Source organism: Dendropsophus ebraccatus, chromosome 7 (genome assembly GCF_027789765.1).
Source record: "Dendropsophus ebraccatus isolate aDenEbr1 chromosome 7, aDenEbr1.pat, whole genome shotgun sequence".
In the NCBI taxonomy this organism is placed as follows: domain Eukaryota; kingdom Metazoa; phylum Chordata; class Amphibia; order Anura; family Hylidae; genus Dendropsophus; species Dendropsophus ebraccatus.
The window spans coordinates 9,181,537-9,201,248 of NC_091460.1; the positions used below are offsets into that span (position 1 = coordinate 9,181,537).

Genomic DNA, 19,712 nt, shown 5'->3' on the forward strand with positions numbered 1-19,712 from the left:
TCTTAACCCTGATCCCGGGGAAAAGACTTTTAGAAAAGGTCCTATCTCTCCGGGCCTATGGCGGCCTCCTGGGCACGACTCCCCACCGCTGCCGCAATGGGTGTTCGGGCAGGAGCCCAAAGTGATGCAGATCGTGGATGACATCCAGCGGGCCCTCTCCCTCTTGCCGCCTGCCACTAAAACTGCTCCCACTATGGCCACTATGGTACCTGAGGCCTCTACTTTTGCCTGGAAAACCACCACAGCTCCCAGTGCCAGTGAGGTACCCCCTGCCAAACCCGGCCTAGTGCCGGAACCGCCTCCTGCCTGCCCTATCCAGATTACGCCCTACTCTGGGGTCATCCCTACACCCCATACCTGGAGTCTAATGCCGCATCCGAGCGGCTCTTCATCTGGAAGCTAGAGCGACCCAGGCCAGGCGCAGCCCCTCGGGAAAGAAGGAGGGGAACCGTTACTAAATTTGACAAACGTCGGGGCTATGGGCTACTCATGGACTCCTACACTGGACTGTTGGTGCTAGTCAAAAGGAGGGCTGTGATGAGGGACTATCAGCCAGCCTACTTGAACAACCCCACAGTTGGGGAGATTGTGGAATATACCCTAGTGGGGTCCCCAAAAGGTCCATGGGCTGCAGCTGTCACCAGGCCTTAGAATCCAGTCCAAAGGCCTTTTCTGCCGACCCCCTCGGAAGATTGGGAAAAGGATTGGCAGGATTTTAAACCTCTGGGTTCTATTACTGCTGCTTTCAAGGCTACAGGATCAGCTACTACTGCGGCCCCTTCTACAGCTCCCACTGCTGTGGCTAAAGCCGCCTGCTCGACCACCTCAGTGACAAACCACGTGGCTCCCATCATTTTCCCCCATCACCACAGTGACGCCTAGCATTGTGGTCACCACTGCATCCAGCGATGCTTCTGCTTCAGGCCCTCAACGCTTCTACTACCCATGGAAAAAGAAGAAGAAGCCTACTGGGGATTCCCCTGCACCCTCTCATTGAATTCGCTACAGAGACCAAAGTTCCTAACTGTTCATGTAACTGTTCTGTTTTAAGTTTGAAAAGTTCTCTGCAACGTTCAAGATCTGCACCTGGAGGTCTTGACCAAGCTTCCTTGTTCCTCATCCAGCTATATAAGGACACTCAAGTTGCTAAACCATTTTGTGCCTGTCCCAGAGCCTTTCATATGGACGATGGTCTAATTGCCTGAAAGAGACTCTACCATAACAGAGACACTTACCCAGTTCTTCCTAAAGCACTTTCACGATTATGTGATTGTCAGAAGTTTATTATTGCACTTCAGTAGTCAAAGGTTATTTTCATATCAGAGTCATATATATATTTCCTTCCTCTGAGTGAGCAGAAAAGTCAGTTAGATAGTCTCAGAGTAAATTATGTCTTTTGAAAAAGTATATCTTCTCATAGAGTATATTTTCGTGCCAAAGTCAGATATTTTTCCTCCTCCTCTGAGTAGGAAGCTAGTTTATGTATGTATAGCCTCAGAGAAAGTCTATTTTCTAAAGAGTATATTTTCCAAAGAGTGTATTTCCCCAAAAGGGTATTCTATTTTCTTCATATATTGTATTGTGGTATTCTCCTCTGGAAAGATTCCTCTGAGCCAGTGTTCTTCAAGACCTCACAGTGTTCTTGTCTTCTATGTTTCCCTTCCTTGTGTCTCCATTGTTTGTTCATCCCTGTTTTGTCCCAACACACAGTAGTTGCTACACATAGTCAAACTCAACATTAACACTTGTCCATACATACTGCACCTTGGATACCTTTTCGTGTGTTTGGCCTATGGAATACTTGTGTTGTATGATTGATTGATATGTATGGAGGCCTCTAAATGAGTGTTTGCTTTTATTATTTTCGTCTTTTTCCTCCTTCAGGTGTTCAAGTCACTTCACACAGACACCCAAGGCATTACACAGGTCTTCACGTTCTTCTCCAGTACGGTAACGTATTTCATTGGAAACCTACTCTCCAAACTGACTGGAATTCTGAGGGTCACCCGCCAGCAGTTAAGTAGTCCTGACTTACATGTCAGATGGTCCACGCGCTAACTACCTGTAACCAGAGTACGTTAGGCACCCCTAGGTAAAGTCCTGCCACTAGGGTTTTTCTTTCTCTTCATATTTTCTCTTGTCACCTGTGCCTTGAGCGTGGTTAACACACACCTACATACTCACTCATACTCACATTTCTTCCTCTTGTCTTGTTGTCTTGGTCCTTTATGTTCATTCATCCACATCTACCTCGACTTGTGGTTCGCCGAGGTCGGCTCATTATTAGTGGGGAGGTATGCAGTGTCCCAGAACAGGCTATTTATCTGTCACTTTATCTCTACATCTTTATTATCACCATTCCTGTTCTGGAAAGCTATGGTCCACTGCAACTGTGTATTGTGTAGCCCCCTGCAGTATTCAGGTTTACTGTTATGCTCATGTTTCATGTATATTCTTCTGTATATGCCCTAATGGTGATGATGCAAAGGCTGGTGTATCACGTGACCGTGCCCCGTTACCATGGTACCCCCAATAGCCATCGAGCTTTGGCTGGGGTTACCATGTGACTTCCTGTTCTACCTCAGTCCTGTCTCCTACCTTCCAGGGGACAGGGTGTGTTGCTGCTGCTGTTCCTGAGTCTTCTTTCCACCTTCTGGGAAGAAGGATGTGTGTGTGGTCTCTCTCCACTGCCAGGAGAGAGGTCAGTGTGCTCTGCTGCTACAGTCCACTGGCTGTGTTCCTGTCTCAAGTTTTAAGATCCTCATCTGGGTGTCGTTTTCCGTTATCTTCTTCATCACTCCATTTCATCTACTGCAAATATTTCATCTAAGTCTCATTCCACCCAGCATTTCATCTTCATTATCACTACTACTCCCATCATTTGGCACGCTACACCCACAGCTTATTGCAGCATCACCCATTACTCAGCTTTGTTCAAGATTGCCTTATTCCCGGTTGCATCTGGAGAGACTGTTACTACTAGTTACCACCGTTACAATAAATATACAGCTACCGTTGTTTCTGAACCTTGGCATTGGTGTGATAATTGGTGCCCTGACTAAGGACAATGAAGAATTGCATGCCTAGTCTCCGCTCGGTCAGGAGCTCGGTTTCCAGCTGTGATCACTTGTGCCTAAACCGTGACAACCATCTAGCTAGCAGCGGACTCATAGTCTGTGCGATTCATCATTTTTTAAACTGAAAGATACGCCGAAAACCTACTCCACCTTTCAGGTGCCGTAGGTTTTCGGCTGTGCACACCGACGCGCACGGGATTTATGTAGAGGCAGTCCGCCTTTACATAAATCTCCGTAGCGCCAGAGATGTGGGGACATTTATAAGTCCGGCGTAAAAAAGAGTTGTTTGTGCCGCACTCTGGCACCCCTTTCCACTCCTTCATCCTCCCTCTCCTTTATTGACAATCAATGCTGCCCAGCCTCCTGCTCACTCAGCTGTCAGCCAGTGTCTCTGATTGCAGATCAGTTCTCTGTAGGCAGGTTATATCTGAAAGAAACATAAAAAAAGGTCTGATCCGCAATCAGGGACACTGGCTAACAGGAAACAGGAGGCTGGGCAGCATTGATTAGTTATGAAGAGGAGAAAGGAGTGGTGAGATGTGCCAGAGTGTGGCACAAATAACTCCTCTTTTACACTTTATTACAGTAGGATTGTGCTTAATTCACATCACGTACAAACTACCAAAAGGCACCATGCTCACTAGGGGACTGCCAGCTACAGCACACTGTCAGCACCTTAGGTAGGGCCCGGGAGCTGAAAAATTCCATTTAAGGCACTTACTAACCAGTGGAGAGTAGTGGACTAGAAGTGGAGAAGAAAATTAGTCTATACTTTGCTCCTGTGTGTGCCTCACGACTTAGACAACTACCAGTATAGGAGAATACACCTGTCAGCATCTGCTGGAACTGATTGTTTGTATCAGGAAATCCTAAAGTCTCAAAGAATTGATCCCAGTGTTTGGAAAAGCAGCAAGTAGCTGAGTCAACTCACTGAAGTCCGTCTTGTGTAATCTCAAGGGTTCCCATGTTCCTAGATCTCACTCCATGATCTCTTCTGGTAAGAGGCAGCATTGAAAAGCTGTGAGTATGATTATCATCTTCTTAGTCCCCCGACAGATTCTGTACTTCTCGGACAGGTCTCCTAGGTAGGTTTTTAGTGCTCTGTATAAGTCAAGTCCAAGCAAGTCTAAGAGACTGTTCTATCCAAGACAGATAACTAGAGTACAGCCATCATTATCCTCCTTATGTAACTGGCAACCATCTCGAAGTGTAAACCACTATTGTATTGATCCTTGTGCCTAAGTGGTCAAGTTATTCAGGATTTGTCTTGACATAATCCCATCCCACAACAAGGAACTGTTTAATGGGAGCCAGAAGATAGATCAAAATAGTACAATGATTGATAACCAGGCCACCCTCTTTTCAATTTCTCAATGCTGATTGGATGGTGGTGGTGGTGGTAGTGGTGGGGAGATGAGATGTAGCATGAACAGGAGCAGGAACATGTTGAGGACACTGTTGAGGGTAGTAGCTATGCTAATTGGAATGCATATGTTCTGCAAGTCCTGCCCGGTAGCAGTCTGGCGCACAGGACAGGCTTCATGTTAGGCTGCCTTACTCGTGATCCTCACGTTACAGCTAATTTGGCCAACAAACATTACTGACTGTTCACCTTCCTCAACCCCCCCTACCTCCCCCCTTCACCCCAAGAGGGACAACTCCGGCCAAAATGTATTTTTATAGTGCTTGAAAATCCCTATATTGTAATCCGTATTCTTCTTCTTCTTCTTCCGTTTCTTCTTCCAGCCATTTTTCTGCGCGTAATACAGCCCGAACCGCTTTGTGCACACACTCCGTTCAAACTGCGTTTCAAAGCCCTCGGCTGTGTGAGGTGTGCTATCTATTTTTCGTTTTGATCGGATTTGTCGTTTTTAAGAAATTTACGTTTAAAGACCCCAAATTTCCCATAGAAAATAATGGCCCATTGCAAATAATGGCCGCACTCTAACAGCTAACAGCCAATCACAGCACATATGCAAATAGCTGAAATATAGCAGCCAATAGGAACTCTAAGGTTTCGTCAGGCAATGTATCACACCATCCACAGTCACATGTCCACTATTGGCCAATTGAAGATGTAATATATGGAAGGTCCTTAACGATTTTGTCTCACTGAGTAAGATTGTCATGGTAACCGAGCAATGATCTTTACCATTATAAGTACCCAGGTCGCCCATAAAGGAACGCAAGCCGCTCTTAAAGGAACCCAAGTCGCTCTTAAAGGGACAGGAGCCATGTCGCTCTTAAAGGCACCCAAGTCGTTCTTAAAGGGAGCCAAGTCACTCTTAAAGGGGCGGGACCCAAGTCGCTCTTAAAGGGATAGGACCCAAGTCGCTCTTAAAGGGTCCCATGTAGCTCTTAAAGGGATCCAAAACTCTCTTAAAGGGACGGGACCCAAGTTGCTCTTAAACGGACGGGATGCATGTTGCTCTTAAAGGGACCCAAGTCACTCCAAAAGGTATGGGACCCATGTCTTTAAGAGCGAAATGGGTCCTTTTAAGAGCAAAATATGTCCCTTCAAGAGCGAAATATGTCCCTTTAAGAGCGACCTGGGTCCCTTTAAGAGCGACCTGGGTCCCTTTAAGAGCGAAATGGGTCCCTTTAAGAGTGAAATGGGTCCCTTTAAGAGTGAAATTGGTCCCTTTAAGAGTGACCTGGGTCCCTTTAAGAGCGATCTGGGTCTCTTTAAGAGTGAAATGGGTCCCTTTAAGATTGCTCTGGGTCCCTTTAATAGCAACCTGGGTCCCTTTAAGAAAGATCTGGGTCCCTTTAAGAGTGAAATGGGTTCCTTTAAGAACGACCTGGGTCCCTTTAAGAGCAAAACATGTCCATTTAAGAGCGAAATATGTCCCTTTAAGAGCAAAATGGGTCCTTTTAAGAGCGACCTGGGTCTCTTTAGGAGCGAAATGGGTCCCTTTACGCGTGAAATTGGTCCCTTTACGCGTGAAATTGGTCCCTTTAAGACTGAAATTGGTCCCTTTTAAGAGTGAAATTGGTCCCTTTGAGAGTGAAATATGTCCCTCTAAGAGCAAAATGGGTCCCTTTAAGAGCGACCTGGGTCCCTTTAAGAGCAAAATGGGTCCCTTTAAGAGCGACCTGGGTCCCTTTTAAGAGCAAAATTGGTCCCTTTAAGAGCAGAATTGGTCCCTTTTAGAGCAACCTGGGTCCCTTTAACCCTTTGAGGACCAGGCCCAAAATGACCCAGTGGACTGCGCAAATTTTGATCATTGTGCTTTCGTTTTTCCCTCCTCCCCTTCTAAGAACTCCAGCACTTTCAGTTTTCTATCTACAGGCCATGTAAGTGCTTGTTTTTTACAGGAATAGTTGTACTGTGTAATAGCGTCTTTCATTTTACCATAACATGTATGACGGAATCCCAAATATATTATTTATGAAGATATAAATAGGTGAAATCGTAAAAAAGAATGCAATATGGTAACTTGGGGGGTTCCTGTGTCTACGTAATGCACTATATGGTAACAGCGACATGACACTATTACTCTATAGGTCAGTCCGAACACAACCATATGCAGGTTACACAGATTCTCTAATGTTATATATATATATATATATATATATATATATATATATATATATATTTTTATGAAATCCCTTTTTTTGGCAATTAGTTAATAATAAAATGAGCCTATTGTGACGCTTATAACGGTTTTATTTTGTCACCTACGGGGCTGTATGGGGCGTAATTTTTTCTGCCATGATCTCTAGTTTTTATTAATATCATATTTGTGAAGATCGGACGTTTTGATCACTTTTTATGATTTTTTTTAATGTAACATCAAATCTGTAATCCGCACACTTTTTTCCCTCTTTTCGTGTACGCCGTTCACCATTCGCAATGACGCTTATTATATTTTAATAGATCGGACAATTACGCACGCTACGGTATATTATATGTTTATTTATTTTTATATGTTTTATTTATATAATGGGATGGGTAATTTCAACTTTTATTGGGGGAGGGTCTTTGGGGTAGTGTATTAGTGTTTTTAACTTTTTTTTTTTTACATTCACTACTTTGATTTTTACACTGATCATTGTTATGTCATAGGCATAGCATTGATCAGTGTTATCGGCGATCTGCTCATTGAGCCTGCCTGTGCAGTCACACTGCGGGGTCCCGATCGGTAAGTGACAGGGGACTCCCCCTGTCACTTACACTTAAATGATCGCGGCGTTTAAGGGGTTAATGACAAGCGGCAGCGCGATCACTGCAGCGTGTCATTACCGGTGAGGTCCTGGCTGCTGATTGCAGCCAGCCCCCACCTGCTATGAAGCGCGATCCGCTCCGGAGCGCGCTTTATAGCCGGAGAAACACCCGGGACGTACAGTTATGTCCAGGGTCGTCTGGTGACAGACTTCCATGACGTAACTCTACGTCCTGGGTCGTCTAGGGGTTAAGAGCGACCTGGGTCCCTTTAAGAGCAAAATATGTCCCTTTAAGAGCGAAATATGTCCCTTTAAGAGCAAAATAATTTCTTTTAAGAGCGACCTGGGTCCCTTTAAGAGTGAAATTGGTCCCTTTAAGAGCGAAATATGTCCCTCTAACAGCAAAATGGGTCCCTTTAAGAGCAAAATGGGTCCCTTTAAGAGCGACCCGGATTCCTTTAAGAGCAACCTGGGTCCCTTTATGAGTGACCTGGGTCCCTTTAAGAGCGAAATATGTCCGTTTAAGAGCGACCTGGGTCCCTTTAAGAGCGAAATGGGTCCCTTTAAGAGCGACCTGGGTCCCTTTAAGAGCGAAATGGGTCCCTTTAAGAGTGAAGTTGGTCCCTTTAAGAGTGAAATTGGTCCCTTTAAGAGTGACCTGGGTCCCTTTAAGAGCGAAATGGGTCCCTTTAAGAGTGAAGTTGGTCCCTTTAAGAGCGAAATTGGTCCCTTTAAGAGCGACCTGGGTCCCTTTAAGAGCGATCTGGGTCCCTTTAAGAGCAATCTGGGTCCCTTTTAGAGCGATCTGGGTCCCTTTAATAGCAACCTGGGTCCCTTTAAGTGCGATCTGGGTCCCTTTAAGAGCGAAATGGGTCCCCTTAAGAGCGAAGGGACCCACGTGGCTCTTAAAGCGACCCGGCTTGCTCCTAAAGGGACCCATGTCGCTCTTAAAGGGACGGGAGCCAAGTTGCTCTTAAAGGGATGGGACCCAAGTCGCTCTTAAAGGGACGGCACCCAGGATTAAAGTTTAGAGGAAGTCACTGGTAAAGGGGCGCTCTGGAAGTCACTGGTAAAGGGGCGCTCTTTTCAAGCACTATGTATTTCCCTGGAAATGCAAATCTAGTTTTAATACGTTATTACATAAGCAAAGTTACACGCTGCGGTCACAGTGCGATCGCGGTGTCTAAGGGGTTAATGGCGGGCGGCCGCCATTGAGGGTGAGGGCCTGGCTGCAGATAGCAGCCGATCCTCGCCCTCTATAGAGCGGGCTCAGCTCGTGAGTTCGCTCAATAGCCCGGGACAGCGACAGGGCGTACATTTACGTCCTCCTGTATTAAGGCCCAGGCAGTGAGGGCGTAAATGTATGCCCACGGACCTTAAAGGGAGCCTGTCACCGGGGACGCGGGCACAGAGCCCGCCCGTTCCTTGAGCCGGTCCCAGGACAAAGATATGAGCGCCTGAAGCCGTGCGTGCACTGAATGAAAATGAGCAGAGATGAGTCGGATGCCCATTGAGAATGACGACTCCGTCATTCTCTTTGAGCGTCGGACTCATTTCAGCGGCGCGCGCGCATGGCTTCGGGCGCTGATATCTTCGTCCCGGGACCGGCTCCAGGAACGGGACTCATCGCAAAGGGTAAGTATCCGGGAGCTGCACCGGGGGGTCGGGCGGGCTCTGTGCCCGCGTCCCCGGTGACAGGTTCTCTTTAAGGGGTAAATTTATTTTGTACTTGCTTTATTAGCATATTGAGCTTGGGAGACAGGTGAAAGCTAGCCCTAGCACTATTTTCAACTTTTAAATGGACTTTCACCACAAATGGTGAGGCCCAGGCACCCTCTTGGTCAGTCTGGTGAGGCCCAGGCATTGCCTTGGTCGGTTGGGTGAAGCTCCCGTAGAAAAAGTTTGATAAACACTGAATTAAGGAATACTTACCTGTACTCATAACCCCGTAGCAGCAGCGCAACAACTCATGGTCCTCAGCCGGTCCCCTGGATCTACCGGTGAGTTGACATCATGACCCGGCTCAGAAATGCCTGCTCAGTAAGTCAGTAACTGAGGCGGAACATATTTGCATTCATTGACTGGCTGAGAGGTTAGTTCCTTTGGGATTAAGATGACAAATGAAGCTGGGAGAACCAGAAAACCAGAGGGTAACAGTGAGTGGTGGTAACAGTAATGGAATTTTTTTTATCAGTCAGAAAGTTTAGTTATTAAACGTTTTTTCACAATTTGTCTGCTTATCTATTTTACATAAAAGTAAAAAAAACAAACAAACAAAAAAAAAAAACTAAGACATTTTCCAAGTGAGCTTATTGCAGGGGTCTTGATAATGTAAGTGTAATGTTCACAATAAATCCCTATTATCAGGCAGTGTGATATTTCCCAGTCATTCCTTCCTTTTCCCCAGCAGGTCGGTTTTTCTGTTCATTTCAGACCTAAATAAAATTATAAAACATTTGGGGAGAAACACACATCCTAACAGTACAGCACTGGACGCCATCACTGCGAAGACCTCCACAGCCACCATGGATTTCCCTGTGGTACTCAGATAAGCCGGGATCATGGCAATCCAGACACTGCAGAACACCAGCATGCTGAAGGTGATGTACTTGGCCTCATTGAAAGTGTCCGGTAATGTCCTCACCATGAAAGCCAGAACAAAGCTCACCGCTGCCAGGAACCCCAGATACCCCAACATGGAGTAGAACCAGATATCTGACCCTGCATTACACTGAATGAGGATGATCCCAGGATAAGACTGAGTGTCCAGGTCCTGGAATGGTGGAGAGATGGACAACCAGATAACACAGATTATAACCTGAATGGATGAACACAACAACACTATGGTATAGGGAAGCTTCACACTCAGCCATTTCCTCCAGGGGCTTCCAGGCTTGGTGGACTTAAAAGCAACACAAACCATCACAGTCTTGGCGAGAAGTGAAGAGACAGCAATTGAGAAGAAGACTCCAAAACTGGTTTCACGTAATCTACAAGTGACATCACTGGGACGACCAAGAAATAAGAAGACGGAGAGGAAGCTGAGGATGATGGAGACCAGGAGGAGATAACTCAGGTTCCGGTTATTAGCTCTAACAATAGGAGTGTCCCGGTAGGAGATAAATATTTTCAATATGGAGCCGGTCACAAGACATCCGAAGAGCGAGACACAGGAGAATACAGAAGCCATTGTGTCATTGTGGTAAGAGATGAAGTCCAGGACTTTGGGAAGACATCGGTCTCTCTTCTCATTCGGCCATTCATCACTTGGACATTTATTGCAGGTGTCAGAATCTGTAGGAAGATTTCATAGCATATTCATATCAAAAGAATTATATATGTCCTCTATCTATCTATCTATCTATCTATCTATCTATCTATCTATCTATCTACTTATGATGTTCCATTACCATAACTATTGGTGAAGCCATCCTATGTAATTGGATTATTGGTGAAGAGTTTATAAGGAAATAATTGCTGTCGGTGTCTGGATATAACAATATTGGTAAACCGCCTAGATCAATGACCTCACCATATTCCTATCACAGAGTAAAATCATATGAAAGAGGATATAGTGTAATACATTTGTCTTTCCACGTAGTTATCTAACGATGGGATTTCATTATAATTGGAGATGAGTGAAGCAGCCAAAAATTAATTTTTTGAGCATTGCAAATTTTGGGTCAAACACGTTAAGATTTGCAAGTTTATTCTTAATGAATTTCGCTAAACCAGCCAAACTATAGTAGCTACAGTACTGGGACTATAACAAAAGGACAAATTTGTTGATGTATGTGTCAGGAGAGGACATACAAACCAGACAGTGGGCCCTGATCTGAATCCACCCACTGTCCCTGCCTAATTGCCTCAGTCAACCCTAGGCGGTCGCGGACAACCACAAAGACGTTCCCTGCACTGAGTATGGGGGACCCAAAACACAACAGACGGACAAAACACAATAGAGAGTAGTGAACAAAGCCAGTCAAACCACACGAGCAACGCAGTACAGAATCGGCAAGCAAAGAATAGTCACAGGTCAGGCGGAGGGTCAGTAACACGAGAAAACAGGCAGAAGGGAGTAGGACGGGGAACGCAGGAATAGACCGGGAAGAGCTGGGACCAGGAGTTAACCTAATAGCCAGCGATCAGTAAATGACCGCTGGCTCTTTAAGTACTAGACCAGGAGCCCGGACCAGAACATTATTGGTCCGGACTCCTGAGTCTTTATGCAGTACAGCTGACACACTGCATAGTGAGTGGCAGCAGAGTCTGTCACTCACTCTGAGTGCAAAACACCGCTCAGCTGAGCGGCCGACTGAATGGAGCCCGCAGCGTCCCTGGTTGCTAGGGACGCCGTCGGGTCTCCGTGACGTCCGGAGCCGAGCTGGGAACGGACGCCGCTGGATCGAGGTGAGGTAAGTTGCTGACACTACCTCCCCCTTCAGGAGGGGCCTCCGGACCCTTACTTAAAGGGCCAGGCTTCGCTGGATTATCAGCATGGAACTGCCTAATCAGGCGTGGCGCATGCATATCCCTGCTGGGAACCCACGTACGTTCTTCTGGACCAAACCCTTTCCAATGGACCAGGTACTGTAGTGACCCTTGTACCCAGCGGGAATTCAGAATTCTTTCTACCTCATACTCCAACTCCCCCTGGATGACCAAGGGAGCGGGAGGAGGAGTCGGCGCAACTGGAGGAATATACTTTTTTAGCAGTGCTTTGTGGAATACATTATGTATGCGAAATGATGCAGGCAGCTTTAATCTAAAAGAAACCGGATTGATCACCTCCAGAATAGTGTATGGTCCAATATACTTAGGAGCCAGTTTACCAGATTGAACTCTTAACCTGAGGTTCTTTGTGGACAACCAGACCTTTTCTCCTACCAGGTATTGATGACCAGGTATGCGTCTTTTATTAGCCTGTTTTTTGTATTGCTCTTGGGCTTTAACCAAGCTCTGATGAGCTTGGGCCCAAACTGTGCACAGTTTAGAAAATAAGGCTTCAGCAGAAGGATTGACTGACTCAGCGGCATGAGTGGAGGAAAATCTAGGATTAAAACCAAAATTACAGAAAAACGGTGACATACCGAGGGAGCGTTGTTCATGATTTATCAAGGCAAACTCGGCTAAAGCAACAAAGTCTCTCCATTTATCCTGGGCATCAGCCACAAAACACCTCAGAAACTGTTCCAATGATTGGTTAATTCTCTCGGTCTTCCCATTCGTCTGTGGATGGAAGACTGACGAGAAGGACAGTGAGATACCGAACCTTTCACAGAATTGTCTCCAAAACCTAGCCACAAACTGGACACCCCTATCAGAAACATCATTTTCCGGAATACCATGTAACCGCAAGATATGATTAATAAACAACGTAGTTAAAGTGCGGGCATTGGGTAATTTGGACAGTGGAATGAGATGACACATCTTGGAAAATCGGTCCACCACTACCCAAATGACAGTCTTACCCCTGGATAATGGTAGATCCGTTATAAAATCCATAGATATGTGTGTCCATGGTCTCGTAGGAACCGGCAGAGGTCGCAATAAACCCTCCGGTGGCCTTCGAGGGACCTTGGACCTGGCACAAGTTTCACATGAGTCAGCAAAAGCCTTAACATCACGGGCCCAGGAGGGCCACCAATAGTGTTGTGAGAGCAAGTACCTGGTTCCAGCCACTCCTGGGTGACCAGCCAATACAGAGCTATGCATCTCCTCCAAGACTCGGAGACGGAGATTAGGAGGGACGAACAAACAAGGTTTAACGGGGTGCCAGGGACTGACTCTCAACAATCTGGGACACTAGGTCCTGTTGTAGGAAGGACACTACCACACCAGGACTCAAAATAGTATCGGACTGGTTCCTAGGAGGATTTTCAGTGCCGAAACTGCGGGACAGAGCGTCAGCCTTGACATTTCTGGAACCAGGCCGATATCGGATCTCAAAGTTAAACCTGGAAAAGAACAGCGCCCACCTGGCTTGACGTGGTGTGAGGCGTTTAGCACTATCCAGATATACCAGATTTTTATGGTCAGTTAACACAACAACCTTATGTTTGGCACCTTCCAGGAAATGTCTCCGCTCGTCAAATGCCATTTTAATGGCCAATAGTTCTCTATTGCCAACATCGTAATTACCCTCAACCTGGGAGAATTTTCTGGAGAAATATGCAACAGGACGAAGGTTAGTAAGGGTGTTAGGACCCTGGGATAACACTGCCCCCACCCCCACCTATGAATGGACGCTCGACATCAGGCTGAATCAGCACTGGAGCTACTGTAAAACTTTGCCGAAGTTTGTCGAATGCCTTAATAGCCTTGAGAGACCAGTTGACCAGGTCCGCCCCCTTCCTTGTCAAATCCGTAAGAGGTTTTGCCACCTAGGAAAAATCTTTAATAAATTTCCGATAATAGTTGGCGAACCCCAGGAACCTTTGCAGAGCTTTTAGGCTGCTGGGTCGCTCCCACTTTTCGATGGCACTTACCTTAAGGAGGTCCATGCGAAAAGAATTTGGGGTAATATAGTAACCCAGAAATGATACCTCCTGAATCCCAAACTGGCATTTCGATAATTTGGCACACAGTTTATTCTGTCTCAGTAGCTCCATTACAGTACGTACTTGTAACATGTGAGACTCCCAATCGAGCGAAAAAACCAAAATATCATCTAGGTAGACAACCAGGAATTTACCCAAATGCTCACGAAATAGGTCATTTACAAGTGCTGGAAGACCGCTGGGGCATTACATAACCCAAAGGGCATCACGAGATATTCAAAATGACCCTCTGGGGTATTGAAGGCGGTTTTCCACTCGTCCCCCTCCCGGATCCTAATCAGGTTATATGCCCCCCGTAGGTCGATCTTCGAGAACCAGTTGGCACCGACAATCTGGTTAAATAGATCAGGAATGAGGGGTAACAGGTGTTGATTTTTCACCGTAAATTTATTCAACTCCCGGTAGTCTATACAAGGCCGAAGCCCACCGTCTTTTTTACCTACAAAAAAGAAACCTGCCCCCATGGGAGAAGAGGAGGGGCGTATGTGACCCTTACATAGGCTGTCCTTAATGTACTCCTGCATAGCTTCCCTCTCTGGGCAGGAAAAGTTAAAAATACGACCTCGAGGGTATCTGACACCAGGAAGTAGGTCTATGGAACAGTCATATGGTCTGTGGGGTGGTAACCCCTCGACCGCCTTTTCATCAAATACATCTGCATAATCCATCAAAAATTCCGGAATCTCTCCTTCCCTCGGGGAGCATTCCGCGAGAGTCACTGCAATACAATGGGAAGCACAACCAGGCCCCCACCGCACCAATTCCCTGTTGGTCCAATCAAACACTGGATTATGCATCTCCAACCATGGTAGACCCAAAATTACGTCAGATGATAAGTTATGCATCAAAAGCAAGTCGAGACTTTCAACATGGACTGACCCCACCTTACCCTCCAGGCGGGGGGGTCACATATCTTACGTCCCCTTGAGCAAAGGGAGCAGAGTCTGCTCCAGTAACATTAACGGAATGTGGGAGCAGCAGGGGACAGACCTTCAAATCAGAAAAGAACATAGGGTTAATAAAGTTAGCGGAAGATCCAGAATCAATCTGAGCGTACCCATTGATACTTCGCCCTCCCACAGACAGAGCAATAGGCAACAACAGCTTATTCTTAAGGGTTACCTGTGCACCTGAGAGATCCCCTCGATACTGTCTCAGACGCTGGAGTTTTCCGACGGTGCTCCCTGCCTGGAAGGACAGTGTCGGATCTGGTGTCCTACTTACCCACAATAAAAACACAGATTCTGCTGCATGCGATGGGCTCTTCGAGTTTTGGCATCGGTAGCATCTACTTGCATGGGTTCATCTGATGATGGGAAGGCAGGAGGGGAGGACTTAGGGTTAGAAGACAGTGAGACAGGGTTTTTCAGGGAGTCGGGGGTACCTCTCTCTCTCTGTCGATCCCTAAGTCGTTGGTCCACACGAATGGCTAAGGTCATGCTCTCCTCTAGCGAGTCGGGAGTGGAATACGCCAACAACATATCTTTCAAGCGATCATTCAGGCCTACCCGAAACTGGAACCTGAGGGCCGAGTCGTTCCACGTGGAGAGACCACTCCATTGCCTGAACTCAGAGCAGTACTCCACCACGGGACGTCGACCCTGTCTCAGCCCAGTCAGCTGACGTTCAGCATTGGCGGCACTGTCAGGATCATCATAAAGTAACCCCAAGGCTCTAAAAAATCGGTCGGGATTCTCCAGATCAGGCGAGTCGGGAGGTAGGGAGAATGCCCACTCTTGCGGTGACCCTTGGAGAAGGGATATGATAATACCGACCCTCTGGAATTCGTTACCCGAGGACTGGGGGCGCAATCTAAAAAATAGTTTGCACCCCTCCCTGAATGCATGGAACCTCCTCCTGTCCCCCGAGAACTTCTCAGGAAGCTGGACAGGCGTCTCAGGGGGTGTTGGGGAGGTCACCGTAAATTGTCAGGGTGTCGTCTCTTGGTCCTGGACCCTTACAGCGAGCTCTTGGACCAACGTGTTGAGCTGCTGCATTTGGCTCACTACATTAGCCATGGCAGTGCGATTGTCCATGGGGCAAATGCAGGGCCGGACTGGGACTGAAAATCAGCCCTGGCACTCACACCCCTCCAGCCCACATACCATATCACACTTAGGTCATGTTGTGTTGTATTGCAACTCATTTCTATTTACAGAAATGGTGCCAAGTCTATCTATCTATCTATCTATCTATCTATCTATCTATCTATCTATCTATCTATCTATCTATCTATCTATCTCCTATCTATCTATCTATCTATCTCCTATCTATCTATCTATCTCCTATCTATCTCCTATCTATCTCCTATCTATCTATCTATCTATCTCCTATCTATCTATCTCCTATCTATCTATCTATCTATCTATCTATCTATCTCCTATCTATCTATCTATCTATCTATCTATCTATCTATCTCCTATCTATCTATCTATCTATCTCCTATCTATCTATCTACCTATCTATCTATCTATCTATCTCCTATCTATCTATCTATCTATCTATCTCCTATCTATCTCCTATCTATCTATCTATCTCCTATCTATCTATCTATCTATCTATCTATCTATCTATCTATCTATCTCCTATCTATCTCCTATCTATCTATCTATCTATCTATCTATCTATCTATCTATCTATCTATCTATCTATCTCCTATCTATCTCCTATCTATCTATCTATCTATCTATCTATCTATCTATCTATCTCCTATCTATCTATCTCCTATCTATCTATCTATCTCCTATCTATCTATCTATCTATCTATCTATCTATCTATCTATCTATTATGCAACAACAGGTTACAGCAGTGATAATATATATAAGTAGGGTCCTAGGGAAATTTTTAGGATATGTAAAATAATATTACACATTTCCTGTATAATATTAGCACTGGAAAGACAATTTTCTATGCATGATAATTATGTATATCTCTAAATAGTTGTCATAGTTACCAAAAAAACACCAGTATACAGGAAGCGAATATCATCATTACTGTTACTGGCCAATCTATTATAAAGAGACTGATACTACCATTATTACAGTATACAAGTAACAGATAATACATCAACTACCATCATCACTACAACATGACTAATACCACTATGCTGTCACTGAATAAATCCACTACACAAACACAAGTATTACCAATAAAATAAGTATACACAGGACAAATAATACGGCACACCATGACCACTACCATCATACAGTGACTGGATAATACTGCTGTACTGTCTATTAATATTCCCTTTATAGCACCAGTATATAAAATGCAATATTCTACCTCAGCATTGACTAGAGATGAATTTCAGAGGATTTGGGTTCATGTGAACCTAAACTTACTGTAAGGTCTCTCATCTCTAGCAGTGACCACATAGAGGTAAAGATCCAGCTATACAAAGGATCTACAGACCTTAAGAGTGTGTTCACACATACAGGATCTGCAGCAGATTTGATGCTGCAGATAGCTTTGTTACTCAATGACGGAACCCAGCATCAAATCTGTTGCAGTCCTGTACGTGTGAATGCACCCAAAAAGTGATTATGCATGATTGTGCAGTTACATCCAGTGACTTACAGGAGGCGTCTTCCTACATGAATCATAAGTGACCTTTTTGGTAGTCAAAGTTGTCTGTTTTTTCCTTTTCTTTCCATCTGGCTCATCCCATCATGAAGATTTCTCCAGCCATGACTCATCTCCCCAGAATCTGCGAGACAAACACTTTAGGCTCCACGCTTTAGCACCATCCTAACCTTATACCTCATCATAACCTTATACTCCCCATTGCTTTACACAGTAACAGTGCCCCCTCTGTGCTCCCACATAAGCAGTCAGGCCCAATATGTGCCTCTAAATAGTAGTCAGGCAGCTCTGTGTGCCTATATAGTATTAGACCCTCTGTGCTATGTCATTATATGGGCAACATCAATGCTCCCCTATAGTAAGCTCCCCTGAGCAGCAGTCCCCATATACCATAGGTCCCACTGAGCAGCAGAACTTATATAGCACAGGTCCCCATGTGCAGCCCCTAAATAATATAGCCCCCCACACAATATAGATGCCCTGTGCAGTCCCACATAATATAATATAGGCCTCCCCCCTGTGTAGCGCCCATAGTATATCCCCCTTTGTAGCCCCCACATAGTATAGCCACAACATATTATTCCCCCCTTCTTGTATCCCCCAAATAGTATAGGTCTCTGTGTAGCCAGCCCCCACATAGTATAGTCACAACATACAGGGATGTCACTCAGGATATGCACAGTATACAGGGATGTCACTCAGGATATGCACAGTATACAGGGATGTCACTCAGTATATGCACAGTATACAGGGATGTCACTCAGTATATGCACAGTATACAGGGATGTCACTCTGTATATGCACAGTATACAGGGATGTCACTCAGTATATGCACAGTATACAGGGATGTCACTCTGTATATGCACAGTATACAGGGATGTCACTCAGTATATGCACAGTATACAGGGATGTCACTCAGTATATGCACAGTATACAGGGATGTCACTCAGTATATGCACAGTATACAGGGATGTCACTCAGTATATGCACAGTATACGGGGATGTCACTCACTATATGCACAGTATACGGGGATGTCACTCAGTATATGCACAGTATACAGGGATGTCATTCACTATATGCACAGTATACAGGGATGTCACTCACTATATGCACAGTATACGGGGATGTCACTCACTATATGCACAGTATACGGGGACGTCACTCAGTATATGCACAGTATACGGGGACGTCACTCAGTATATGCACAGTATACAGGGATGTCACTCACTATATACACAGTATACAGGGATATCACTCAGTATATGCACAGTATACGGGGACGTCACTCACTATATGCACAGTATACGGGGATGTCACTCACTATATGCACAGTATACGGGGACGTCACTCAGTATATGCACAGTATACGGGGACGTCACTCAGTATATGCACAGTATACAGGGATGTCACTCTGTATATGCACAGTATACAGGGATGTCACTCTGTATATGCACAGTATACAGGGATGTCACTCACTATATGCACAGTATACAGGGATGTCACTCAGTATATGCACAGTATACGGGGATGTCACTCAGTATATGCACAGTATACGGGGACGTCACTCAGTATATGCACAGTATACGGGGATGTCACTCAGTATATGCACAGTATACGGGGACGTCACTCAGTATATGCACAGTATACAGGGATGTCACTCACTATATACACAGTATACAGGGATGTCACTCAGTATATGCACAGTATACGGGGACGTCACTCACTATATGCACAGTATACGGGGATGTCACTCACTATATGCACAGTATACGGGGACGTCACTCAGTATATGCACAGTATACGGGGACGTCACTCAGTATATGCACAGTATACGGGGATGTCACTCACTATATGCACAGTATACGGGGACGTCACTCAGTATATGCACAGTATACGGGGACGTCACTCAGTATATGCACAGTATACAGGGATGTCACTCTGTATATGCACAGTATACAGGGATGTCACTCTGTATATGCACAGTATACAGGGATGTCACTCACTATATGCACAGTATACAGGGATGTCACTCAGTATATGCACAGTATACGGGGATGTCACTCAGTATATGCACAGTATACGGGGACGTCACTCAGTATATGCACAGTATACAGGGATGTCACTCACTATATACACAGTATACAGGGATGTCACTCAGTATATGCACAGTATACGGGGACGTCACTCACTATATGCACAGTATACGGGGATGTCACTCACTATATGCACAGTATACGGGGACGTCACTCAGTATATGCACAGTATACGGGGACGTCACTCAGTATATGCACAGTATACGGGGACGTCACTCACTATATGCACAG

General features: G+C 45.5%; 1 protein-coding gene and 1 long non-coding RNA gene across 2 annotated transcripts in view; both read right to left on the reverse strand.

The window, feature by feature from the left end:
- Nucleotides 1-9,630: 9,630 nt before the first annotated feature.
- On the reverse strand, nt 9,631-10,434 carry LOC138797106 (vomeronasal type-2 receptor 26-like). The gene has a single exon (XM_069976907.1). It carries the CDS (start codon nt 10,432-10,434, stop codon nt 9,631-9,633), a length of 804 nt encoding a protein of 267 aa, XP_069833008.1.
- Nucleotides 10,435-10,444: 10 nt separating this feature from the next.
- The window catches only part of LOC138796648 (uncharacterized), a 180,685-nt gene continuing 171,417 nt past the window's right edge, over nt 10,445-19,712 (reverse strand). The window contains exon 4 of the long non-coding RNA XR_011363777.1: nt 10,445-10,538. This is a non-coding gene — a long non-coding RNA (uncharacterized lncRNA). The remainder of the gene's footprint in view (nt 10,539-19,712) is intronic.